The following is a 26947-nucleotide window of genomic DNA, read 5'->3' on the forward strand; positions in this document are numbered from 1 at the left end:
TAAGAGTAACCTCTGTTCCTTTCTTCTTGTGCAGAATTTTGCAAGTGCTAGAGATGTTTGTTAAGCCCACTGACAATTTGCCTCCCCCTCCCCCTTTCAACTTTTAGCTTGCATGGATCAAAGTTATGCAGAAGCTCTTATTTAAAATTAAGGACCGAGTCTGGCTCTTTCAGTTCCACCCAGTCCTGGTTGTGGCTGGCTAAGACTGGTCTGGACTAGAGACTGGGGAACGAAGTCTTTTTTCTTTCCTTTTGCACTCCTTGGCCCACCACTCACTAAAGAAGCCTAGCCTAGAATTAATAATGCGCAACCTGGATGTGAAGTACTTTTACTGTATCTACAAGAATTAATGGTTTCCATGCAAGAGACTTTGCACTTGTGCACACTTACTCAAGATGTGAGATATGTGGCATGTATAGCAGCATAATGTGTGGTATCCAGCACTGTGCTGGGGAATAGTTTCCTTGCTTTTTAAGTTGTTGTTGCTTCAGTCAAGGAAAAATGGGGCATGTATTCTTCGCCTTCCCCCATAAGTGTGCTTATGCCAGGTAAGCACAGAGGAAAACCCTCCCTCCCTCCCTCACTTCTTCTTCCTCAGTTTGTCTACATCAGGGACCACAAAACCCGTGGGCCAAATCTGGCCTGTCTTATTCAGCTCTGTTGGGTGTGCCCAGATAGCAATGCTGCCTTCCCCTTTCCCACAACTGTTGACTGGTGATTACCTAGCAAGTGTACGTATTCCCATTCTAAAAGGCTCTCTTCAAGATTACTGGCAGGAAGACCTTGAAGCTAAAAATACCTTGAAGTCCATCTTTTGGTATTTTGGCATCAGTCGCCTTTAGCTCTGCCTCCTTTTGCCTTTGACTCCCTCACCACTAGAACATGGGCCCCAAGCGCTTTCCTGAGATGGAAGTTGGCCCTTGGGCTGCAAAAGGTTCTGCACAGCTGGTTGACAGAAAGCACCAATCAGGAGTAGAAAAATCGGTGGAACGGTGTGTGTTGCAATGAAGTGAATGAGGAGAAGCTGAAAAGGTGGAAAGCTGAAACCCTGACCAAAAAAATGAAGTGGTGCACGATGCAGACAAGGCTGTTTTCTTTTGACTGCCACACCCCAATTTGAATGTTCTGAGCGAACAAGAAAAAGAAAAAAAAGAGTGCTGGGGCTCCAGGATGAGTCTGTCACATTGGTAATCGGGCAACCAGTTGTGGGCAGACGCTTGTCTGCTTCCTGCTCTGTGGGCCAGAGATGCAGCAAAGAAGACAATGGGAGGAGGCCTGCGGCTGAAACACTGAGCAGGTCATATGGTGGCTGGTCCTGCAGGGAAGGGCTGCAGAAAGGCAGTCGCCCCATGAAATCTGAGCTTTAATCCATCAGCTGATTATGTCTATGGAGAATTCAATTTCACCTTGCCATCTTTTACAAGAGATCTTGTGGTTGTTTTTCTCTTCATTCCTCTCCAACATCTTTCTTTCCTTAATTCTGGCCAGTACACTCAGACTATATAGACTGTAGAAATTGCTTGTGATGCTCCTTAATGGTCAGTTTTTTCTCTCCAGCTGTCTTTGCTGTTGTTATGTTTAATTTGATTTTATTTAAGCTTCAGTTTTATTGTTTTTCCATGATTTCTGTAAGCTGCCAGGAAAGTTGGGCTAGAAATATTTTAATTAAATAAATAGGCACCATATCCACATGTGCTTCCACTTAAATGCTTTTCATTTCCTCTGCATGAATAGGGACCAGGATGCATGTAGCATTTAAAGGCTTCCATGGCAATATTTAATGTGTGAGAGGTAGAATTGTTTTGAAGATGCCATCCCAAGACCCATATGGTGCAGAAGTCCTGTAGCCAGCATAATACAGGCACTAATACTAGTGAACGGGGAAGGAGGGAGCTGGATGCTCAAACATCTGGAGGGCACCATGTTGTAAAAGGCTGATCGACAATAAATGAGAAATGCTCAACTAGAAAATGGCAAGCTACACACACAACACATACTATAGCATAGTGTAGTGTAGGTTTTCCAGGAGCTTTACATGCCCAATATCACTTTTCAGAGTCAGCCATCTGCAAAGGCCTTGCCTCCACACCCTTCCTTTATCACTCAAACACCCATTCCTTTCTCTGGGTGCAGAAGATTTATACTACACAGTCAACAAACCGAGTTATCTCTCTGCCACCCATTGCGATTTATTTTCGAGTGAACATACCAGAAGGTAGGCATCTGGCAACTGGAACACCCAAAGAAGCCAAACAAGTTTCCTTTTCTGTTTGCTCTCAGGGTGTTTCTTTCATGCATTGTTTCTGCTAGATGTGACCGGCAGCCTCCCATTTAGTCCGGTGCAAATAGGAAAGGGCTGCATGCATAGAGGTGGGTTTTTCCCCTCTACATTTTCCTGAAATTCTAGATCTTCTTGCTTGCTGCCAGGGGCAATTTGATCCTATCTCTTCCTTTGTTGTTGTTAGGATTTTGAACATCCCTCCTCTGGGCTCTTCACATCTCCACCCCCTTTTCGGTTACCTGCTACAAGTGGAGTCGAGCCATGCCTTACCTCTACCGGGACTCCAGCCCACGGGCCCCAGCTGTGCCCAAAAATGCCCGCCCTACACACTCCACGGGGCAAACATACAAGGAGCTGAAGGCTGAATGCCAGCAGAAGGGGATGCTCTTTGAGGACTGCGACTTCCCAGCCAACGACACGTCCCTTTTCTATAGCGAGAAGCCTCCTGTCCCCTTTGTGTGGAAAAGGCCTGGGGTGAGTAGAAAGACTCTGCTTTTTCGTTGATTCCCATCACGAGCGCAGCCATCCCCTAACCGATGTCCTCAAGATCGTTGACTACAGTTCCCACCAGCCCCAGCCAGGATGGCCAGTGGTCACAAATGCTGGGAGGCTGTATCCCAAGTATCTGGAGGGCACCAACTTGGAGAAGGTTGCTGCAGCAGAATCAGCATCTGGACTTACGGAGTTACACAGCAAGTTTCTCTTCCTCGAAGAGGTTGTAAGGAAGATACATAAGGCCCAGATTGTGGGTGGTGGAGCCAATGTATTTCCTCCCTAATCAGACTCCATCCATTTTTTCTTACCCTTGCCTCCTCATTTCCCTTGTTGGAAAATGTTCAAAATTCTGTATTAAAAGCAGTCTGACCCAAGTTCTGAACACACAATTTGAGTTTTCATGGCATAGGTTATGGAAGTGGGTGGCAAAATATAAACGGCCTTGACCATGAGAATTGAAGTTTCTATATGAAGCATTTTGAGGCATTCATTGTGCACGCGTCGTTCCTTACTCATGTTGTTTGTGGGTTCTTTAGAGGTTGTTACCCTCCGATTTTGATTCTGTTTTTACACCGAACTTTTGACAAGTTTTATAGAACAGGAAAAATGTAATACTATTTTAAAAAAAGGAAAAGAAAACAGTATTTCTACATGTGTATTTGTGCTGTTCTGCTATACCAGGGTGCCACCTCAAGTTTATATAGTGGAAAAGCAAGAAAGGGACAAAACAGAGCTCAGAACTTAGTTCTGTGACAAAACAGAAATTAGGTACAGTGGATTAACAGCCTCAGGTGGAAAAGCTCCGTGCCCCGCCCGGCTTCCTTCTCCCAGTCTTCCTGCACTATCGTGCTCTTTCCAGATTTCCCAGAAATTATCAAGTGATAGAGAAGCTGGACATTGGAATGAAAGCATTTGTTTGCATTTGTTACATTTCATTTTTAACTGTGGTTTTGGTTGTGTTATACCTTACCATTCTTACTCTCGTTTATCTGTTTTCAGTCTTATCTTGGTTTTCACATACATTTAGGAATGAGAGAATGGGCGAGGGAGATACTGCAGTGAGCAATAATTCAGGAACGAGGTTTGCCAATGGGCAAATCTGTTTTCTGGTGGTCATGCCACGCTGGCATTTCAAACATCAGCCTGGCTCAATTGTGGGTATCATTGCTCCCAGGCTAGTATTCTACTTTACCTCGGTGCAGATTTACTTGCCTCCCTAACCTAATGCCTCCCAGATGTGTTAGACTACAACTCCCATAATTCCAAGGCAGAATTGAAAATTATGCTACCATGCACAATGTTCTTCAGGATGTCAGTCGAGATAGTTAAACAGCATTGCAAGGATGTGCATCCTTAAAGCTCCCTGGGTGATCTCAGGCCAGTCCTTTTCCTGGGCCTAACCTACCTCACACAGCTGGTGTGCATGCCACCTTGTAGAGCTCCTCAGAGGGAGTTGACATAAAGCTATAATAGATATATTAAAATACATTGCTGGAGATGACAGCAGAAGTTAAACAAAGAATGCGTTTGAGCTGCTTTCATTTTCACCTTCCCACCACAAATGGCACCAAAATGATTTCCTGTGACTTATAGGAGGGGAATGTCTGAATATATTGTATTGTGCATTGTGTTTCTTTGGGCAGCAAATACGCATTTTCCATTAAGTCAAAGCATTTTTTATTCTACATAGCCCATGGGAAAAAATTTCAATTCAGTTCAATGATTAATGGTTCATTCCTATGCAAGTCTGGACATTATAAGTCATGTAACTCCCAGCTTGGCTAACTGGGGAATACTGGGAACTATAGGGCGTGTGTGTGTGTGTGTGTGTGTGTGTGTTTAAACATGCATGGGATTAAGCCCTAAACACTTTCTTTGTCTTTGAAGTCTTCATATTTTATGACATGCATTGACTTTTGATAACAACAGGAATCATATTTTTTGCTCTTCAGGTAAATAAAAAATAAATTTTTAGGAATACACTGTGGACACTGCATTCTGCAGAAGGAATATTGCTTCTCTTTCAATTTAGGGCTAGTTTTCCTGATTCTGTTTGTTTGCACTATAGACAAAAATTAAAAGGATAATAACCAAGGGTGCAGAAAATTTGACACAGGGATAGAAATCCTTTAAATTGGATTATCTAATAATTTCCCACTGCTTCCAGCCAGGGCTGCCAGACTACAATCCTAGAGAATGTGTGCGTGTAGAAGGCAATCTCCCCACCTTATCCATAAGCAGAATTTTCTTTGAAGAGCATGAAATCTAGCATCTTGCCATTTTCCCCATGACAAAAGGAAGCAGAAAAAAGCTATGGAAAAAATAGCAGTAAATGCACATGTGTTGTTGGGTTGTTGTTGTTGTTTTTGCATAATATACACAGCACAAAGGATTCCGCTTTTCTTAGCACTCCTTTTCTGGTACATAGTTTGGATCCCTCTTCCTCTTTCAGTGTGATGTATATGCAACAGAGGCTGGTGGACTGTGTATCCACTCCTGGTTTAAGTAAATATCTGTGGCATCCCAAAATAGGCATCATAGATCGCTCTTCTAACGTTCAGGAGTGAAACCTTGACTCCTGACACTGGAGTCCTCAGCCTCTGCCATATGTATGCATGCACATCTCCATGGAATACCTCTCCACTCCACAATCTATATGTTAGACTATAGAAATGCAAAGGATCGGCTCCAGAAAGACCCCTTCCTTATCCCAGTCTTCTGGCACTGTCATGCTTTCAGGGGAAGTGAGCACTTCTGCATTCTTCAGCTCAGTTACAAGCGCCACATGACCCCGTGTGTTGAGCACGCAGGTGGTGCCAGCGATGACTGGTCTGCCTTGCCTTGCCTTTTGTTCTCTCTAATCACGACACGCCAAGCTAAGCAATGCTCTCCCCTGGAAAGGCGCTGAGCAGCAGGAATGCAGCCAGCCTGTTCACCTGCTCGCTGACATTTCCTGTGAAGCCGTGAAATGCTCAGGGCACAGCAGAGAAATGCTAGCTGCTTCCCGGTCTTCAGCCTCCCTCCCTCCCTCCCTCTCTCCCTCTTTCTTTCCTTCTTTTTTTCAAACCTATCCATACAAAATGAAAAGCTTGAAGCTACTGAGAATTGTCTTGGCTGGTGGTGGGCATTTCTCCACTTCTCCCGCTGTTTCGGGATTATCGACGGCCCGTATCACCCCCCCCCCCCCCCCGTGAGGAAGGTTTTCCTCCACAGGCATGTTCTTATATTGCCTTCCTTCTGCCGGCGCTGATCTCAACATCTGAGGTCAGGTTCTTCTGGTCTTCCCTCTTTGCTCCTCAGCAGAATCTCTTTTGTAGCTCTGGGACTTGTGTGCCCCGGCTTGCAAAGTAATTGTATCCGCATTGTGCTGCCAGCCTGTGGAGCAGGGGTGTTGAGGCTCAGGCCACATCTGGCCCGAGTGCTGTCCCAGTCTGGCCCTCCGCAGTGTCCCAGATGGCCCCAGGCATGTCACACATGGTCTGGCAGCTTCCTAGCTTTTGCACCGCCCCCCCCCCCCCCGCAAGCTTTAAATAAGACTAAAATGCTTCTCCTAAGGCTCTGTTACTAGACGTAAGCCCATTAAGCTAAAGTATGCTAATTTCTCCAGTATATTTGGCATTTTGACCTCACCCTTTTGGTTTTGAAGCAGCTGAGAGCTTCTCTGAAATTGAACTGAGCCCTCAGGCTGAAGTAAGTTCAGCACCCCTGATGTAACAGTTACATAATTGCAGATATATATATATGACTGTGTGTGTGTGATAGAAACATATAATGTATAGATATACGTACAGTTCTAACCTTAGAAGTGGACTAAATTTATTTTAAAGAAATACAATGCAAACAAATAAATATAGGTTTCATATGAGAGAGAGAGAGAGGCAGGCAGGCAATGGGTAATTTATGACTGAGACATATGGCATATGCTCTGTCCACCCCCTCTTTGTTCTGTCAACACCCCCTCCCCTTAAAAGGATGCTGAGTTTTGATAGCAAAACTCCTCTTCCCAAGGAAAAAGTGTAATGAGGGAGGAAGACTTCTGTACTGTCTGAACATCTGGAGACTCAGGAAAAAGTGATGCTGAAATGTTCACCAGCCTGTGGACCATCAAGGCAAAATATTAAAAGCTGAGGATCTTGCCATGAAGGGAGCATAAATCACATCACTCCCTTTTATGGGCAAAGAGCACTCTCACCATTGCTTTCTCTTGACAGTTCGCCTTTTGACAGCTGCCAAAAGAAAGCAAAAAGGAACAAAGCTGTACCAGGTGCTCGCAGGACATCGCCCCAGTCAAGGTGTGATTCCCACAGTCACACAACTGCAAACCTCCGCATGCCTCAAGCCTGGCGTGCGTGCATCATATACACATGAAACTATTTGTGTACATAGCTAGCCACTGACAGACCCTCCAAATGCCTCTCCATTCTGGCAACCTGAAGGGACTGTCAACGGTTATCAAAACAAGAATTACAATCTCAGCATGAAGGAAAAGGGGTAAGTGCAAAAGAACCACAGTTGGCCGGAAGCCAGGGCACAGGGTGGCAGGTTGGTCCTGCCACGGTTTCCCTGGATTTACCTGCAGGAACGAGGAAAGGGACAAACAACCCACCGTGAGCCCAGTCATTCGCTGGGCACACCATAGGTTGTAGGGCCACTAACTCACCCACCGTGGCCAGGGAATGTTGGTGTGAGGGGTTGGCACATGCATAGATAACTGAGTGGAAATCGGCGGAAATTTTAGAACTTTGCACAAATACAAAATTCCTTTTCTTCATGAGCAGCCACAACCCCAAACATCTTTCCCATTTAATGATGACTCGGGAGCTTTTATTTATTTATTTATTTATTTCCTTAAACAAGGAAATTTCCTCAATTTCCTTGATTAACCTCAAAAAGGCATTTCAGTAATATGAAAATGTTTTAAAATGTAATTGACTAATTAACTGCGTAGTCCATTAAAAGGACTGGATTAGCAAGCCTTGCTTCATATCCTGTTTGCCCTCAAAAACTTAACCAGGTGGGGGTTAGAACAGGGTCTTTTCCATTGCACCAATGATAGAACCCGTTCCACTGCCCAGGACCCTTCCATAATGCCTTTTCTTCAAGTTGTAGAAAAAGTTTCTTCTTCATCTTGCCTTGCCTTGCCTTGCCTTGGTCTGGCTTGTTTTCTGCTCTGCTTTTAGTGGGTCTGGTTTCTGCTTTTATTCTTTTTCAGAGCTGGCTATTGAAGTTGTGTATGATGCAAGTTGTTGTCTGCAATTATGATGGTCTTTCCTTAGGGTCTGTTTGGGCTTAAAAGGGAGAGTGTTGTTTGCACAAATATTGAGATAAAATCAAACAAACAACGAAAATCTTTAATCATGTGATAGTCATAGTCATACTATCTACATGGGTGTGTCTTGTAGTAGAGATTCAGTGGTGCTCTCTGGCTTCCCCTGAGAACAAGCCCATCTTTTATGAATTAATTCAAGTGTAAAGAACAGTGGAGGCCCAGAGCCTCTAAGTACAATCAGACCTCTTAAAAGTAATGTCAGCAAACCAGGGATTCTTCTTCCCAAGCGGCATCTGGAAGGCACATTGTCTTGCCTAAGTATTAACACTTCACTCCCCAGTCTACAGTCACCTGCATTTTAGCAGATTGCGGTTTGAGGTGTTTCTGGGGAAATCTACCAATTTAGGAAAAAGTAATTCACCACTCTTTTCCTGAGACACAGCAGCAACGTCCTAACTTCAGAATAAGAATGGCTTTGTGAGTACGTAAGAACCTAAGAAAAGCCATGCTGGATCAGACGAATGGGCCAAGTGGTCCAGCACTTCATCTGCAGGGTGGCAATCCAGCTGCCCACGGGGTCCCTCAAGCAGGATGGGTGCAAGGACTTCCCCTGCCCAAACTCCTCAGCAACCAGCTCCACCAGTGGAGACAGCACGTCACCAACAAGGCTAGTAAGCACCGCTAGCCACTGATTCATCCAATCCCTTTTAAAGCCGTCCAAATTGGTGGCCATCACTGCTTCCTGTGGCAGTGAATTCCACAGATGAACTATGCACTGTGTGAAGAAGGACTTTCTTATATCTGACTTGAATCTCCCACCTTCAGCTTAAAGGGGTGACTGGGATTCCAGTATTATGGAAAAGGGGTTAAAATGCCTCCCTCTCCACTTTCTCTGCACCATTGTGCATTGGAAGTTTCAATAAAGCACAGAGCATAATATCTGCTAATTACCCAGGGCCATCTCCCTCCCTCTGGTCAGGATGGAGGAAAGACACTGGAAATGTCTGAGTAGAATAGCTTCTGTTCCTTACCTTATCACTTCCCTTACCTTCAAGGAAATTGTTAAAGACCCGCAGTTTATTGTTGGAGGTGCCACAAGAACCGACATATGTCAAGGGGATCTTGGTAAGTGTCTTTTCACTGAAATTATGACTACTTTGTGGAGAATAAGAGAGTCATAAACTGATGAAGGGAGTGTTGCTGGAAGTCATGTTTGTCTTGGATGTTAGAGTCTGCATTAGCATTGGAAGACATCCTGGAGGTCAGCATCCCTTCTCATGTAGCAGTCTAACAGCAGCATTGAGGAGGCAAGACCTGGTACTGTAGTCCAGTATTTTGGACCACAACTCCCATCATTCCTGACTGTTGGCCTTGCTGGGCTTGCTTTGTGGGAGCAAGGCAAGTTGCCAGGCTCTGAATGAAAACATCATTGGCATTTATTTGTTAGCCGTGCTTATATTCCATCTTTCCATCAGAAATGCTCAAATATATGTGCATCAAAAGAGGTGTGGAGGTGCCAGGCGGTGTACAGATGGCCACGTGTCTACAGCTCCTTGGAACTACTTCCCCATCTGTGAGTCACGTGCCTTGCCTGTACACAAGCTACATCCAGCTTTGATTTGCACACGTACAGCAGCTTCCATAACCCGTCTCCCCGCTGCCCCGTCAGCACAGTGCCACTATCGTGCATAGCAGCGCCCATGCCAGTGGGGCACTGTGTCCACTCTGGGCTGCAGTATGAAATCTTTTGCAGAAACGGTTCAGCACCATGGAGAGCTTCTTTAGCATTCAGTCTAAAGCCCAGAATGAATAAACTACTCTGCTGATATAGGAGCCACAAGCCTCCACTGTACATACATATATAGGGAATAATTTCCTTATCGTGAAAAGATTCCCAGTTTTCCCATCTATTCATGCCATACACCCAAAGCACAAGCAGGCGGCAAAAATATTGTTGGGGGAGGGCTGAATGACCCCCGCCCCCCAGTCCTCCAAGAGCAAATGACATCAAACGGGGTAAGGATAAACAAGTACAGGATTAATAAGTACAAGATTGCAATTTAAATCTTCAAATAAGGTATGAGCTGACTTCTTTTGACTATGTCTGACTGAATTAACATGGATATTGTTTAAATCAAATGATATTAATGTGCACCCATGAGATGAAGCACGGTAAATCTGAATAATCAGGAATAACGAACAGGAAAAGTTGATGGGAACTGTGAAATACAGGGAGCTTTCATTTCTATTTTGTAGGTGTTCATTGGAAAGAATACCCATTATTTGAAATCAGCTAAGAAGATTAATGGATGCACTTTTCTATTTGACTTCCAGGTGACTGTTGGCTCTTAGCAGCTATTGCATCTCTTACTCTTAATGAAAGCACATTAGCCAGAGTAGTGCCACCGGATCAGGATTTTGGACCAGGCTATGCTGGAATATTTCATTTTCAGGTAAAACAATTCTTGCAACAAGAACTAAAAAGTCCAAATGTTCTGCTACAGTCTCATTTTCTGGTGGTTTGGGGGCAATGGTTTGACAACACCTAGCAATACATGACTTTAAGGGAGCCTTAGCTATTTGAAGGTCCAATATTTACAACACCCTCTGCCTGCATCAGTACTAGATACTTGTGCCATGACTTGCAAAGAAAAATCGTGTTTCCTGCTATCACAGTAGCACAACTGATTACTAAGAAGCCCAGAGACTAAGTGCTGGTGGTGCGAATCTTGGCTCTTACCAAGTGGGATCCAGCCAGACTGGAAGTAGCACATTCATTGTCTCTCACCTGTCCAGGCCCCACAGCAATTAAGAGTAACCCCAGGGTAATAATACACATCATGCAAGGTGCTTAGTCCATGTGCTCACTTTCCTCTGCCCTTCACCGGCTGTGTCTCAAGCATCCCAGCCCACCCATCTGGAAAGCTGCAAGTTTCTCCAGAGGCTGAATGCTTGCTTGTATCCCTGGAATGTTAAACCTCAGGCACAGGGGCCCAATCCACCCTGCTTGAAGTCCCATCTCTTTTCCTATTTCACCAAGTGAATCCTACTTTTTCCATTTCACTCCTATCATTTGTTGGATTCCAAACCTTCAAACTATTTTTCCCCATTCTAAAAAGTTAGAAAGCCCCTCCTCAGGCTTTCTTCCCAAAAATAAGTGCCTGAAACTAAAAGATGTCCATTTTTTTGGTCCATCCCTTTTACTTTCTGCCACTCTCCCTTTGCCTTGGACCCCCGCCCACCAAGAGCGGCCTTCAGGAGCTTCTTTGATATTGAGTTCAGCCCTTGAATTGAAAGAGGTCCAGCACCCCAGCTAGAACCTTATGAAGACTCCGCTAATTGGACTACCTCAAGTCCACAAAAGATTAAACAACTCTAAAAGATCACATGCTCCCCGCATGCCCAATCTAGAAACATAGGAATCAATGTCGGCTTCTGGATATGTCAACAAATGCCATGGGACCCAGCTGGTGCTGATGGTTAGGCATGCAGGAAACTCTTGAACCTTGAAATGGAGGGTGAGTTGGCTGGACTTCAGGGTCCTGGAAGTCTTTCCCCAGTCCTGTATGGAGATCCCAAGGGCTGAATCTGGGAGCAGCTGCATGAAAAGCATGCACTTGCTTTCCCACTGAGCTACAGACCTTCTCCAAGGGCAATTCACTTACATTAGAGAAGTGATGATGCGGGTACAGATCACAGCTTAGCTAAAACATACCATTTTGCTAATTGTGGTCAGGAAAATGGCACCCTATCATTCCAGCTGCTGAAAAAATGCGCAATTGACTGAGTTGGTGAAAGACATTCAGCAGCCTTGGTGTATATCACGAGTTATCATCGCTCCCCTGCCCCTCCTTTTCCAAACAGTTTTGGCAGCACAATGAGTGGCTGGATATTGTCATCGATGACCGATTGCCCACTTTCAAAGACCGTTTGGTCTTTCTGCATTCGGCTGACCACAATGAATTCTGGAGTGCATTGCTGGAAAAAGCATATGCCAAGTAAGTCCTGTCACTCATGCGATTCGGCTGTTGTTCTTGCTTTCTGCAGCTCTTGTGATTTCTGCCTTATTGCTGTCTAACTCTTCCCTCTCAGAGGGGTCTGGTGCTCAGAGTGCCTGACAGTGAAGAAAAGGCTTCTGCAAGCAAGGTCAAAGAGACCAAGGCAGAGTAGTTTAGCTCTCAGGGTCATAACATCCACTATCAAGTATCCCTACTACTGCTATCACCATCGCCATCATGGCTCCGGGATCTTTCATAATGAGTGCCTTTCCTTTCCTTTTGTTTCATTAATGTTGCACTGTGTTCTAATGGTTTTTATTGTGCATGGCCTTGGCCAGGGTTGCCACTCCAGAAAGGCAGCTATGACTTTTCATATGTTTGTAACTACTACTGCTGGTAGTGCTGGAAAAGGTTACAAGCTGAATACTAGTAAAGGGATAATTGAATACAATCCCTGTGGATAGTATTCAACTGTTTCCCAACACTAGCACAAATGACATTGCACTAGCACAAACCAATGTTTGTGTAATGTAACTAGCATTTAAAGGGGCAATGGGAAAAATGGTGTTTTGTTGCTGAAATTTGTTGCAGAGCTGCCAACCTTAGTTTAACAACAGACAATTGCTTTCCCTACTCCTGTTTTCCTAGCAAGTGCTAGTCTAATTGCACAAGTGATGGTTTATGCTAGTGCAACAACAGTATCGCCCACACTGGGACACAGTTGTACATGTAAGAGACAGAAGAATTTATGGAAGAAACTGGCATGGTGAGGCCAGAGAGGGCAAAGATGAGGGAAATCAGACAGTGGGGCATTGCAAAGAATTTAGGTGGGGCAAGAAAGGTGACCAAATAATTCAGGGAAGCCTTTCTTAAAGAACTAGAATATGTGGAGGGTCTGGAGTGTGCAAAGGATGAGTTTTATATTTGGGCATGGGAAATCTGCATTTTGATTCTTTTTAGCTGCCATGAATCTGGTACTGGATCCTGTTAATCACCTCAAACCGTGAGTAACAACATGATACAAGAACTTTTAATCCAGGGTTGCCTCTGAGAGCTAAACTACATGCTGTGTCAAATATGTCGCATGCAGCTGATTCCCCACTGTTGTATTACCTTATAAGTGTGTGAGGACTAGATCTGGATCGAGACCACTCTGTGGAGGTTTAAACCTTCTCACCCAGCTGTTCTTTCTCTAAGAATTTGCTCCTTCCCCCTACAAGGACTAAAGAAAAAAAAAAAAAAACCACTGTTGGTACCATGGTGGGGGGAAATGTAAACCTCCTCTACCTGTGTGGAGTGCTCCCAATCCAGATCCAGGCCCCATATGCTTACACTAAGGCATACAACATGGTGAGGATCAATTACACACTGAGTTGAGCCTAAACTGGATTAGGAGGGGCCAGCTTAGCCATTGGAGGAATTTCAAGGGAAGCCAGAGATTGTAAGGGGGCATCACACCTCCTTGCATTAGTCTCCGATTTAGACTGGTGTATTGCGAGTAGTGTGCCTTTTGGGGTCTGTACCAGCCACGGTTTGTTCCCCTCTTATGAGTGGTTATGGGCAAGGTGTGGCATGACAGGAACCTCTGTAGCACAGCACTTTCTAACTGAACTGGAACTCATGTGCAAAAACATGAGGATGCTTTTGGGGGCAAACACTCGTTTCTACAGGGAAGTGGTGAGAGCAGAATCTCTTTCATCCTGAAGGCTGAATTCAGTCTGGGAAAGCTCTTGGGGGCCACAGAGCAGTGCTGGAGAAGGCCAAAGGCAAGCGGGCAGCCTCGACCATAAAAATGCCAGCATTTGTAGCTTAAACTCTTACTGCTAGTAACAAAGCTTCAAGAGAGACATTCCCACCTTTTAGAGTGGAGGGAAAAAAAACCATGTACATAAAGCTGGGAAAACTCTGCCATGGAGCCAACTGGGTGACTTTGGGCCAGTCACAGACTCTCAGCCCAACCTACCTCACAGGGTTGTTGTTGTGGGGATAAGATGGAGGAGGAGAATGATGTAAGCTGCCTTGAGCCCTTTGTAGGAAAAAGGCAGGGTATAAATTGATAAATAAATAAATAAATAAAACTACCCAGCAGTTAGGGGGGAATGTGTGGGGACTGGGGAAATGGCATAGTAATCTGGGGAACCCAGGAGGGCTGGGTTGGGACCCTGGACCTGAGGTTCCTTCCCCTTCTATAGGGCTTGTCTAGGAGATTATCCTGGTAGACTATGCAGGCCATTGGCCCAGCATTACACAAAATGAATACTGTCACTGCTCTGGTGCATGTAAATTGGGTGAGCTCATTGTCAAATGTACCCTGTTGTGTGTGTGTGTGTGTTTCAATTGTTATTGTTAGGCTGAATGGAAGTTATGAAGCTCTGAAAGGTGGAAGTACTATTGAAGCCATGGAAGATTTCACAGGAGGCGTTGGAGAAATGTTTGAACTTAAAAAGTCTCCAGAGAACTATTATGAAATCCTAGGAAAGGCCCTGAAAAGAGGTTCAATGGTGGGCTGTTCCATTGATGTAAGTAACAGAATAAAGCAGAGCTTGAGTTTGGTTTTTATTTTTGTTTGCAGACACGCCGATCTCTGATTTGTTGCAGTGCTGTGGTGTAATAGAACCAGGGCTCTCCGTGGGGCTTTCTGAATTTAGCTGCAGTCTTCACAGTAGTCTGGAGGAATGTATTTTCCCAGCAATGATATATTTTTCCCTCTGGTAATGCAAAGTATTTTGGGGTGACTTTGTCCTGAATGGACAATTGAGACCTGTTCATGTTACGGAAGACCTGCTTTTGATGGAGATGACAAGTACTGCCTTCTTGACATGGGTCAACGCAGCAGTCTGCTCATTTAGACTCTCCTTGGACAGTTGTGTGAAGATTTATTTGAGTCACCCTAAAGTTAAGTATGGCATCATCAGGCAAATATGACGTAACCTTGACTTTTATTGCTCAGGTTACAGCTGACATGATAGCAAGGCACTGAAGTCCTGGGCTGAACTATACAAACGGCAACTTCATTTGATGTGCAGCCCATATAATTCCCATTCAAAGAATTAGGAACACAATTAGGAACATACCTTATTCTGAGTCAGACAAAGGCCCATCTTGTTCAGTATGGCTGAGATGGGCAGGCAGTGGCTTGCCTGTCCATCTCAACTATACTGAAATTTAATCAGGACAAATGCCAAGTTTTCCACTTAGCAAAAAGAAACCAAATGCAAAGTTACAGGATGGAGGATACTTGGCTCAACAGTACTTCAAGTGGATGCACTAGTTCCTGTCTACTCAGCGCTGGTTAGGCCTCATCTGGTGTACTGTGCCCAGTTCTGGCTTCAGAAAGATGCAGACAAGCTGGAAAGAGTTCAGAGAAGGGCAACAAGGATGATGTGGAGACTGAATTGAAAGAATAAGGCATGCTTAGTCTTGAGAAGAGAAGACTGAGGGGAGATATGATAGCATTCGTCAAGTACTTGAAAAGTGTCACACAGAGAATGGCCAGGATCTCCTCTCGATCATTACAGAGTGCAGGATATGGAATAACAGACTCAAGGTACAGGAAGCCAGGTTCCAGCTGAACATCAGGAAAAGCTTCCTGTCTGTCAGAGCAGTACAATGGAACCAATTACCTAGGAAGTTGTGGGCTCTCCCACCCTAGAGGCATTCAAGATGCAGTTAGGCAGCCATCTGAGAAGGGTGGTTAACTTGGAGCTCTTCATTAAGCAGTGGTTGGAGCCCATTGGCCTTCTTGTGTCCTTCCAACTCTCCCATTCCATGATTCTACAGGGATTCAGGAAGGTACATTTCCAACCCTACCTGGAGATTACCCTAATATCTTTTGCATGTACAGCAGGTGCTCTACCACTGAGCCACAGCTTCTTCCCTAAGTGGAAGTACTAGCTATAGAACGAAGGACAGCTCTAACTCCATTCATTTGTCACGTACATTTCTTCTAAGGCATCCATCCATGGAGCTCAGCTAATATTTCTCAAGCTTCAGATCACTACAGCAATTAAACAATACAATCAATTTATTCTACAAATTCTCACCTAGGCTCTTTATAGCAACACATTGGGTGCTCACATTAGTAGCACCTAAACTTGAAAGAGTAGCAATAATCACAATTTTGCAAGCATTCCCTGTCTGTGTCTGCTCACAGATGAGCCCTACTGGTTCCAGTGAAATTTAATTCTAAGTAAGCGTTCCTAAGATTGCAGCCCAAATCCCTTGAACCCGTCATAGATAATTGCCTTATGCTAGGCTGTATCACTTTCTAACTTCACGTTCCCAGTGTCATTCAAGTTTGAAGCCATCTACATTTCCTATGGTACAGTGTATTACATTTCTATTCTGTTCTTCCACTGCAAGCTCAGAACTAGTGATGGATAAAATGATCATACTTGATTTCACTCATTTTCCCAAAGATAAGTTTGTTCTGCCCCGTTTACTCATTTGTTTGCCAAGTTTTAAAGCCTGCTCAAAATGTTTATTTTCAATGCATTTTCCAAAATGTATGCATTATATATGCTTTCTTTAATTTATAGGCATTTTATTTCCCCTGAGAGAAATTGTTCTTGTGCACATTTTTCTGTGATGTATGCACATTTGTACACACCTTTCTGTGCTATATGGATTTTGTATTCTTTTTTGACATGAAAACTTTGGTCTCTGCCTCTTTCCAAAGTCTGTAATCAATGTTTAACTGTGCTCATGTTTGTGTTTATGTATGAGAATTTGATAATTTTGCATAAAAAATTGAACAGATTTCCCTCCTCTCCGCATCCCTAGTTAAACACTCTTTGAGCCTTGCAGGAATCCTGTGAAGCAGGTTAGATTGAGAGCTAGAAACTTGCCCAAGGTGGATTCATAGTTGAAGAGGGATTTGGATTTTCTGCGGTTGAGCCCCACACTTAGGGTTGTATCCAGTTAGCTACTCCTGCCAACCAATGGCTACCGTCAGCAGAATGTCATGCAACATCCTGTGCATGCTCCAAACCTGCTCTAGGGGTTGGAAGATCCTCCAGAGCAGATTGGGAGGAGATGGGGGCTGCAGCTGGAAGAGAGACAGGGAAAGACACATCGCCAGAGCCAGAGTCTGCTGTCAAGGTGTTGAATTTTACACACACTGTGCTACACTCTGTTGGAGATTCACCAAAGCCCCCAAACCGTCTGGAAATGATTTGAGATCTCATTCGTGATGGCATCTAGTCACAAGACTGGTTACATTTTTGGGGTTGGCTTATTGCCTGTTCCATTGTAAGATATCATATTTCTTATGTTGTTCTTAATGCTGGCACTGCTGCTGCTTATACAACATATGAATAAATGCTATATGGTTAAGGGAAGATTTTCTTTATGTATGTTACCACATTTTAGATCAGCAATGCAGCTGAGACAGAAGCTCGAACTCCATATGGGCTTATAAAGGGCCATGCCTATTCCGTGACTGGCATTGATGAGGTAAGTGGCCTTTTTTCTCACTTGGAAGAGGAAGAAAAAGAGAAAACCTACATTTAATTAAACTGAAGGAATGGGTGGTTTTAGAAATCAAGCCTACTAATCCCGATTTCAAGGATATCTGTGATAAAGTCAGAAAGGTAATGCAGCATTGTTGACATTCAGAAGCATGCTTTATTAAGTGCATGTGATTTCTCAACAAGTCAGAGTCCATGCTTTCTCCAAAGCAAGATGAGGAGAGCAATCCTATGGCCACTAGGTAGTCTGATGGGCCATAGGATGCTGGGGATTCCTCCTTCTAAGATGGTGCTCTCTCCTTGGAAGGGAGTGACGGAGATCTGACCACCACTTCCCTTGTCGCTGGCACAGAAAGAACTGCCTTCCAAGGGCAGGAGGTCAACCACAGAGAGGAGGAGGAGGGAGCACTTTCATGGAACAGATTAAAGGGGACCAGAGAGCCCAGGATATCAGCTATCCTGAGCATCTTCAAACCTACTTTCCTGTCCCCCTGAAGCACCATCCCTAGCCAGGAAGAAAACCCTGTCTACTGAAAAACGCAGGGCAGGAAAATGGGGAGAAAAAGATTGCTCTGCTACTCTGTCTGCCCCACCAGCCCTCCTGTCATGCACTGGACGATTACCAAACCTTCAGGCTAAGGGCTTCATATCATGCTGGAGTTATAGGACTTTCAGGCTAAATATGCATAGGATTCTTCCCTAAACAGTGCAAAAACCATCATGTTCAGCTATGCACTGTTAAAAGTATGTTGATTGGCTTTATGTCCACACAGTTTTATAGAGATTTGCTGAATTGCTTGACATTATAAGAAAGAATTATCATTTGCTCCGAGATACCTCAATGATGATGGATGACTAGAATCTCAAGGTGCTCCCGAGTAATGTCTTTCAGTGCAATTGCCCTGCCTCATTCTCAGAATTTTGCAGCAGGGTTCAAGGGATTTTGTCTTCAGTGTGTAACCATCCCATTTTCTCAAGTACTTCTCCCATCATTTTTCTGATCACAAAAATCCGCTTAGGAGGGAAGGAAAGAATAGCTATTCAATGCTTTCTAATTAGTGGAACTGGAAGCTCTCCTTTTAGAAGTCAAAAGTCTCAAAGGATGTGCTTCACAGAGTACTGCTTCTGAGTTAAGGGGACTTTCTTTAGAGCAATCAGTCTGAGAAGTCTGAGTGTTCTTGTATTAGTTATTAGCTGAGTGTTCTTGTATTAGCTATCCATTCTGTCTTTCCCTTTCTTGTTTTGGTACCTACTAGATCAACTACCAAGGCCGGAAAGTGAAGCTCATTCGAATTAGGAATCCATGGGGTCAAGTGGAATGGAATGGTGCCTGGAGTGACAAGTTTGTATTTTGCGTTCTAGGAGTATATAATGCACTCACTCTCTGCCCAGGTTAGAGAAGTGCGCACGCACGCGCACACACACACACGATGGGGCATTTACATGCCAAGCTAAGCCAAGCTGTGAATAAGCCACAGTGGGCTGGCTGTTTGCAGAGCAACCTGACAGATGACTGGGTTCACCAGGGGTGGCTCCCCCCACCCCTTTCATCACTAGTCTTCTGGCCTGCAGCAGCACATATCCCAAATGTTTTTGTAGTACAATCCGCTCCCGCAATCCTTTGCTTCCTTGCAGCTTGTTTAGTAGGTGCTAAATGTCTGTGATGTGGTAAAATATCCATCCAATATGGTGATCTGAGAAACCGTTAAAATATGTCAACCGCTAAAATGTCAATGTACTGGTTAATGATGTGAAATCTAGGGAAAGATTTTGAAAGAAGTGTCCCCAAACTATCAGACTGATGAATTTTTGGAATGCAAAAAACGATGTACATATAGGTTGGAACCAGATGTAGTCTTATTTAGAGAAGGCTAACTGAAATCCATAGGAGATACATGACTAACTTATGTTCCACTGATTTCACTGGATCTGCTTTAAGTATGACTCAGTCTAAGCCAAACTCAGTCTATTTTCCATGTTATGTTACTGGGGCACAATCCTATGGCAATGCCCATGTGCCCCCAAACTTGGAGGTCCATGGTATCCAGGGCAGAGTGGGAAGAACAGTGGAGGTGCTCATTGCCTCTCTGTCCACCCACCCTGCCTCTTCCAAAATACGGCTCCTTCGACTGTCCAGCTGAAGCACCTCGGGGGGGAGAGAAGGCGAAGAGTGCTGCTTTAGGATGCCTCCAGTTCCAGCCTCCTCATTCTCCACAGCACTGCTCCCACTGGAAGGTTTCTGTTCAGAACATCACTGTGTGCAAAAGGCTTGTCATTAAGAGTCTGGGATGCGGGTGGGAGAAAAAGCACTGCATTGCTAAGCCCATATAACTGTAAAAGTAGTGGGACTTACTTCTGAGTATTATATTTGGAAATCAGAGTGCTAGTAGGAACATACGCCATAAACAGTGGGTTGGATCCAGACTTAGTCATGCCTAGAGTAGATCCACTGAAATCGCTGGGACCAGTGCCACCATGACTAATTTTAATCCCATTGATGTCAGTGGGCCTGCCCTAAGCATGACTAAAATTGGATCCGACCCAGTGATGATAACTAAATGTGGAACCCTTGCTTTCAATAAATGACACTCATATGCAGGCATGCAAGCACACACACACAACAAGGTTTTGCAACAAGACAACACTTGCAAAGTGAAGATTTGCAAGATGGGCAGCATTCCAGTTCCAAGCATTCTTACTCAGAAGTAAGTCCTACTAAGCTATGTGAGTGCTTAGGATTTGACCCTTAGGACCCAACTAGATAGAGAAGTGCTGTGTATGTTATTGTTGTGTCCTGTAAGTCCATTGCCTCCCTAACCCAACTCAGCACCACCATGCCCCCAAACCAGCCTCTCCCAGTAGCAGAGCTCCAACATCAAGAAAGTATACAATGTAGAAGCTCCCATGGAGACTGCAGGGGAGGAATCTCAGCTCTGATCTTCTCTTCTGAGGTGGAAGCCATCTTTCCGGCCTCGATAAGAGACACCTGTGCAAGGACTACCTTATGTGCCTGCTTTGCATAGACAAGTGGAATATGTATAATGGAATGGACATTTTATTGCAAATAACTAAAGAGTGCCTCTTTCTCTTCCAGTTCGCCTGAATGGCGTTCTGTCAGTCCATCTGAGAAAAAGCGTTTGTATCAGACAGCACTTGATGATGGAGAGTTTTGGTAAATGAATGTGGTGATTCAGATGCATTAAACTTAGAACAAATCAAGATGTCTTTTTATTGAATAATTCTTGCTGTAGACAAAAGAGACAGACATAATTAGATTTAAGTCCTTAATTATATCTTTATAGCAGAACATGTTTACCATACCTAGCATACTGTATGTATAAAGGGGGGGGGGGTCCCCTGGGGTGGGGAATCATTTCCTCAAACCTATAAACAACCTAGGAGTCTATTAATAGTTTTGAAACAAACCATGCTGGTGCCCTGCTGGCTGGGGGTTTATGGGAACTGTAATCTAATATCTCTGGAATGAGTCAGGTTGCTTCTTTTTATTCTGGAATGCTTCAGTTGTACATGTAGTTAATTCACATAGAAAATGGAAGAGCATCATTTTAAAATAGAATAGAAATGCTAAGGTTTTCATTAGAATGATAAGGAAATGCAAAACATTGATTCAAGTATTACTTAGGGGAAGTAGCATTTAAGTTGAGAGACCAAGTCTGTGTCTCACAACATCGCATTATTGCACAATTGCTTGGATATAGGAATTCCATGGATAGACACATTCCTTGCATAAAACATACCATGCTCTGTGGCCTGAATTTTGCAAACTGGGACCTTCCCAGCAGTCACTTACGACCATGGAATCCACCTCATCCCTTTCTTTCCAACTTTAGATACATTCTGAGACTGTAAGATGTTTTTAAGATGGTATATAAAAACCAGTTTGGACAGTATGCCAATTGCCATCAGAAAACACATCTTCATGTTTAAAAAGACAACGCGTGTTGTGAATCCATAAAGACTAACACAATTACAGTATTTATTATGGCTGGTGATTGACATCATCAGACCCATGAATGAAGTGTTGGCTGAATTTGTATTCATTATTAAAGCTGTAGGGACTAGATTGCAATGTTACTGTACATTGTCATCATTTTAACCTATCTGTTTATACAGTGGGGAATGCAGACCCATAGCTAAGCCAGTGGGTTTGGAAGTGGTTCATGGATTCTTATTTGCTTAGGCTACTGTAACCCATAGATCACTTCCCTTTCCATCTTACATAGGATGGAGTTCGAGGATTTCCTCTCCCATTTTGACAAGGTTGAGATCTGCAACCTCACACCTGATGCACTGGAGGACAAGACTATGCATAAATGGGAGGTGACTGTCCACCAGGGCAGCTGGGTCAGGGGTGCCACGGCTGGAGGCTGCAGGAACTTCATAGGTATGCACACATGGATTACACTGCATATCCTGGGGAACTGCATTCTCACGTGCATTCCTTCCCCATCATCATTCATAGCAGCTTGATCAGTAAGGCCAATGTTGTTGTTGCTAGTTGCGAAGTCACATCTGACCCATCCCAACCCCATGGACAACACTCCTCCAGGCCTTCCTGTCCTCCACCATCCCCCAGAGTCCACTTAAACTCACACTAACTGCCTCAGTGACTCCATCTAGCCACCTCATCCTCTGCCGTCCCCTTCTTCTTTTGCCATCTATTGTTTCCAGCAATTAGGCTCTTCAGGGAGTCCTTCCTTCTCATTAGGTGGCCACGGTATTTGAGTTTCATCTTCAGTATCTGGCCTTCTAAAGAGCAGTCAGGGTTGATCTCCTCTAGGACTGACCGGTTTGATCACCTTGTGGTCCAAGGGACTCACAGGAGTTTCCTCCAGCACCACAATTCAAAGGCCTCAACACTTTGGCGCTCAGCCTTCCTTATGATCCAGCTTTCACAGCCATACATTGCAACTGGGAAAACCATAGCCTTGACTATGTGAACTTTTGTCAGCAGTGTGATGTCTCTGCTTTTAGGATGCTGTCTAGATTTGCCATAGCTTTCCTCCCAAGGCCAACATATCAGTGGCTCAATCATGTGCGCATTCAGACAGGAAAAGGTCCTACAGCTCCTAGCCAGGAGCACTTTTTTTCCTCAATGTGCATGTGTTTGAGCCCTGATCAGCCTGAATGGCCAAAAGTCTGATTGATACTTATAACCAGTTGTTAGGGTCAAGATAGAGCTTGCCAAAACAATGCCACCCTCTCCTTCCTATGGGAAGCTCTTCCAAGCTCCTGAAAATTCTGTGCCGAGTCAGAAGCCCATCTGACTGGGAGAAGACAGTGGGGTGTGTGTGAAGAAGATTTCCCCAGATCAGGTATGAATTGCCTTGCCCAGGAGGTCCAGGATCCAACCTGTTTTAAACATTCCTAGGGTGCTTTTAACATTTCTGGCTCTAATCTGGTCACAAGAGCCAGAAATGGATTCTATAAATTTGTCCATATGTTCCCCATGCAAATCTAAGTCCTAATGGTGGTTCAGATTCCACTTTTACTTTTTGCATGGAAAACCCCACTGTACCATTATTACTAAGAGAGCACCCTGCTGCCAAAACCTAAGCTGAGGCAGCTATAGAAGGTTATTTCATTGGAACTCCACCACGGAGTAATTGATCTTATTGGCTTCTCACTAAGCTCAGTTGGGAAATGTTCATTTGAAGCCTTCATGGGCTATTTGGTAAGACCTGGGATGGCAAAAGCCTGTCAAGAAGCTAGTCCATAGTGTTCAGAAAGGGGACAGAGAATGAAGGCCCCATCATTTCCCTCAGCCTTCTAGCTAGTCCACCTGAAAGGCAGGATGGCTGACCCACTCTTACAATTCAAGCGATAATGGTGGTGAAAACTGGTCTGAGGTGCCAGGGAAGAAAATTTATCATGAGGCCTTTCGGAGGAGGGAACCAAGGATGACAAATTGCGTTTTTACTGTCTCATTTCCAGAAACATTTTGGACAAATCCACAGTTCAGACTCCAGCTGTCTGAAAAAGATGATGGCCAAAATGAATGCACATTTATAGCAGCTCTGATGCAGAAAGACCGCCGCAAGCTCAAGAAGCTGGGTGCTGAAATGCTAACGATTGGATATGCGATCTATGAGGTATTTCCCTCCACAGTGAGGATGTTGAACCTCCTTCGAGGACTGCATTCAGTTGCTTAGAAATTCTGAGAGGCCTCTCTTTGCAGCCCTTATTTTGGTTCAGATGGGTGGGTGGGGTGGAATCAGAAGCAAAAGGAGCAGGGGCAAATACTCAAAATATTTATTTATTAATTACATTCATATCTCACCTATTTCTCTTGCAAGGAATTCAAGGAGGTTTACATAATTCTCCTCCCCTCCTCTCAATCTTATCCTCACAAAACAACCCTGTGAGGTAGGTTGGGCTCAGTGTCTGTGATTGGCCGCAAGTCACCCAGTTGGCTCCGCGACTGAGTGGGGACTAGAACTTGGATCTTCTGGGTTCCGGTCCCGCTCTCTTAACCACTACACCACACTGGCAGCCTATTTTACCTTACAGCTCTTACTGCCAGTAACTGACTCTTGAGAGATGCATGGCAATCTCTCACTCTTGTTTAGAATGGGAAGATTAATGCAAAAACCAGGAAACCTCCATTCAGAGAAAAGAACTGGGGGAAGGGGAAGGTGCTTTAGGAAACCCTGGATGGTCGACCCGGGAGCCTGAACTGCAGCATCCTTCCTCTTCATAAAAACATGATGGTTAGCTTGAAAAGGGCCATACTAGAAAGCTGACCAATTACAGCTGTGATGTGGTGATAACCCCGAGCTCCCCTGCCTTGCCTTTGATGTGGCCTGAAGTGATTTATATTGGCAGATTAGCTTTTGACTTGGTCTTGCTCAGCTGGACTTCTACTTAGACAAGCACTTCCTTAGGAAATGGGTGAGGGGGGTTGGGGGAGTAATTTTCCTATCCTCTCTGGCTGTGACTGCCTTCTGCAGATTGACACAAGCTAAGCGTTCCTTCCTCCACTGTTCCACTGGTTCAGAAACGGCACCTAATGGCTGTTCAGGAGAAGTGGCAGCTGCCTTACATGGCATAATGTGAACATTCATTCAAGGTTTGAATGTCAAGTTTGTATGCCTTTAACTTCAACGGCATGCTGGTTCTGAAACTCATTTCAGTTACTACCTGATTCATAACATGTCATGTAACTCTTCAAGCTAATGCCACCAGCGAAATTCTAATTTAAAAAAACTTTAGGCAACACAGATGTTGATATTTTGCAGCAGTGTCCTGCATAGCTTTGAGCTGTGTGTGCTGTTCTTTATGCTATGCTTCATGTCAGTGGATTGCTGGGCACATCTGGAATTTTGAGCGAGAGGAGTGGATGCTTTCACAAAATGGGTGCCACAGTGAGCATGATCAGTCATAAAGTCACCAGTGCCCCAGAAAGGGAACCAGTGCATCTAAAAGAAAAGAAATTTCTACAAGTACTTTAGCAGAAGGCAGGGGTGAGGTTTCAGCTTCAGTACATGAAACCACCCATTTGAACCAAAATAAAGACTGCAATGGGGAAGAAACTGCCAGTGCCTCATTTTTTAAAGGAATGATTTAAAAAACCAGGAAGGGCAGGGATGCTGGCAGGTGCTAAGAGAGATGTCCATAGGCCCCATGCTAAAGACCTCAGAAAAAGGTTGTGGGAAAAATGACTGAGCCATAGACCAGTACCACAGTTACTGGCATTTGAATACCAAGTTGTATGAATCTGCACTTCAAACCTAGCAGCTGAATCTTAAAATCCAATTTCAGAGTCCAAGTAAAGAAGAACAGCTGACAAAGGATTTTTTTCGCTACCACTCATCCAAGGCCAGGAGCAAAACCTATATAAACTTAAGGGAAGTCTCTGACCGATTCTCACTACCCCCTGGAAATTACATTGTTATCCCTACCACCTTTGAGCCACATCAGGAAGCTGATTTCTGCCTGAGAATATTTTCTGAGAAGAAAGCTGTCACGAAGTAAGTTTTATCAGGTATCCCCTCCAACTGAGGGTCATTTTCAGACTAGTCCCCTCTGAAAGTCTGTGGTAGATATATCTTTCTGGAGTCCCATGAAATAATTCGGCTCCCCTGAGAGATGCTGTGAGGCTCATCAGCTCCCACATCACTTTCCTTTCCTCTTCGACCTTAGGGTGAAAGAGAAGCGGAGAGAGCAGAGAAAGGAGGGCTTCTCCTCTCATTAGGGGGCCCCAGTCTGTCTCTCCTTCTACTGCCGGGTCATGTGCCCCATGTTATTTTGCCACCTAAGGCGGAGAACACCACAAGCACCTCTCTCCCTTCCTGGCACTAGAAATATAACAATAACATATTAAATTAGGAACAATTTGCTGCCTTTTTAAGGGCAGCTGCTGGGGTGGCTGCCTCAGTTTTGCCTCCTGGGTGGTCTGGCCCTGCTCCCAGCTGCCTTCCCCTAAGGAACCCCTGCATAAGGGAGAAGAGGCCTGCGAGTTGCCCGGAGTGATTTGGAATTGCCACCACCAGACGCTTCTTCCCACAGTGCTCCCACTGGCACTGGTGACGTCTGTCCCTGGGGCAAGGGGCTGCCACGCAGGCAGTGCCTGCGCCCCTTGCGCTCCTCCCCGACCTAAGTACAGTTGGCACGGAGAAGGTGAAAGCAGCAGACCGGGAGAAGCACGGGAGCCCCAACAGGGGGATGGCAGCCGTGCAGTTGAGGCAGTTGCAGTGCATGCTGGGAGGCAGTGACATCCCCCGTTCCCCTTCCCTTCACCACCACTGCCAGGGCCGGAGCAAGAGGCAAGTGAGCAAGCCAGTTGCAGTGGCTGGCAGGGCTGGGCAAAGTCACAGGGTTGTCATTAGTGGCCCCTCCACTGGGGGGTTAGACCTTAATGCATGCCCAGCCTTGACCTGTCCCTGGTGGTGGTGGTTGCTCCCCTGTGGTTGCATCCCTTGCTGGTCTGGTAATATAAGAATGTGCAAATGTCATGGGATATGTAGAATCACGAAGGCAGAACCCTGCCAGGCTCACCACCCAGTTGCAGCAACTGCTGTTGACTTGGCTGCCATCTGGTGTCTATATTCGTAGATTACTGGAATGGTATCTAATTGAGCTACAGGGACTTGGAATTACATGGAAAGTTGTATCTTACATATATACTGTTTCTTTCTCATAGGGAGGTGGATGGAAATGTCAATATTGATCTGCCAGAGGTATGTCACCAATATTAAACAATTGGACAAATCAGCAAATATGCATTACCAAGTACATAAGATTAGTCTTAGGCCCATTGAGATAAATGAGACTCAAGTAAGTTGTGACTCAAGCATTGTTAAAATTGGTCTGCTCTAAGCATGACTAAGTCAGCTCATTATTTTTGTACTAAGTTTAGTCAGGCCAATTTTATTTCATCTGAGTTTATGCATTACAAAGTGCAGAGAATGCCTGA

The 26947-nt window shown here is 44.7% G+C and overlaps 1 protein-coding gene across 1 annotated transcript in view; it reads left to right on the forward strand.

Moving 5' to 3' along the window:
- The first annotated feature begins 2341 nt into the window (after nucleotides 1–2341).
- Nucleotides 2342–26947, forward strand: part of CAPN9 (calpain 9) — a 35363-nt gene continuing 10757 nt past the window's right edge. The window contains exons 1-13 of the mRNA XM_044420752.1: nucleotides 2342–2370; nucleotides 2466–2755; nucleotides 9101–9170; nucleotides 10380–10498; nucleotides 11910–12043; nucleotides 14394–14562; nucleotides 17414–17497; nucleotides 18768–18853; nucleotides 20606–20683; nucleotides 21756–21916; nucleotides 23467–23624; nucleotides 25294–25502; nucleotides 26675–26711. Of these exons, the coding sequence (XP_044276687.1) occupies nucleotides 2543–2755; nucleotides 9101–9170; nucleotides 10380–10498; nucleotides 11910–12043; nucleotides 14394–14562; nucleotides 17414–17497; nucleotides 18768–18853; nucleotides 20606–20683; nucleotides 21756–21916; nucleotides 23467–23624; nucleotides 25294–25502; nucleotides 26675–26711 (1518 nt within the window). The 5' untranslated portion in view covers nucleotides 2342–2370; nucleotides 2466–2542. The remainder of the gene's footprint in view (nucleotides 2371–2465; nucleotides 2756–9100; nucleotides 9171–10379; nucleotides 10499–11909; nucleotides 12044–14393; nucleotides 14563–17413; nucleotides 17498–18767; nucleotides 18854–20605; nucleotides 20684–21755; nucleotides 21917–23466; nucleotides 23625–25293; nucleotides 25503–26674; nucleotides 26712–26947) is intronic.

This window comes from Varanus komodoensis, unplaced genomic scaffold, assembly GCF_004798865.1.
Source record: "Varanus komodoensis strain SLA01 unplaced genomic scaffold, ASM479886v1 scaffold1, whole genome shotgun sequence".
NCBI lineage: Eukaryota > Metazoa > Chordata > Lepidosauria > Squamata > Varanidae > Varanus > Varanus komodoensis.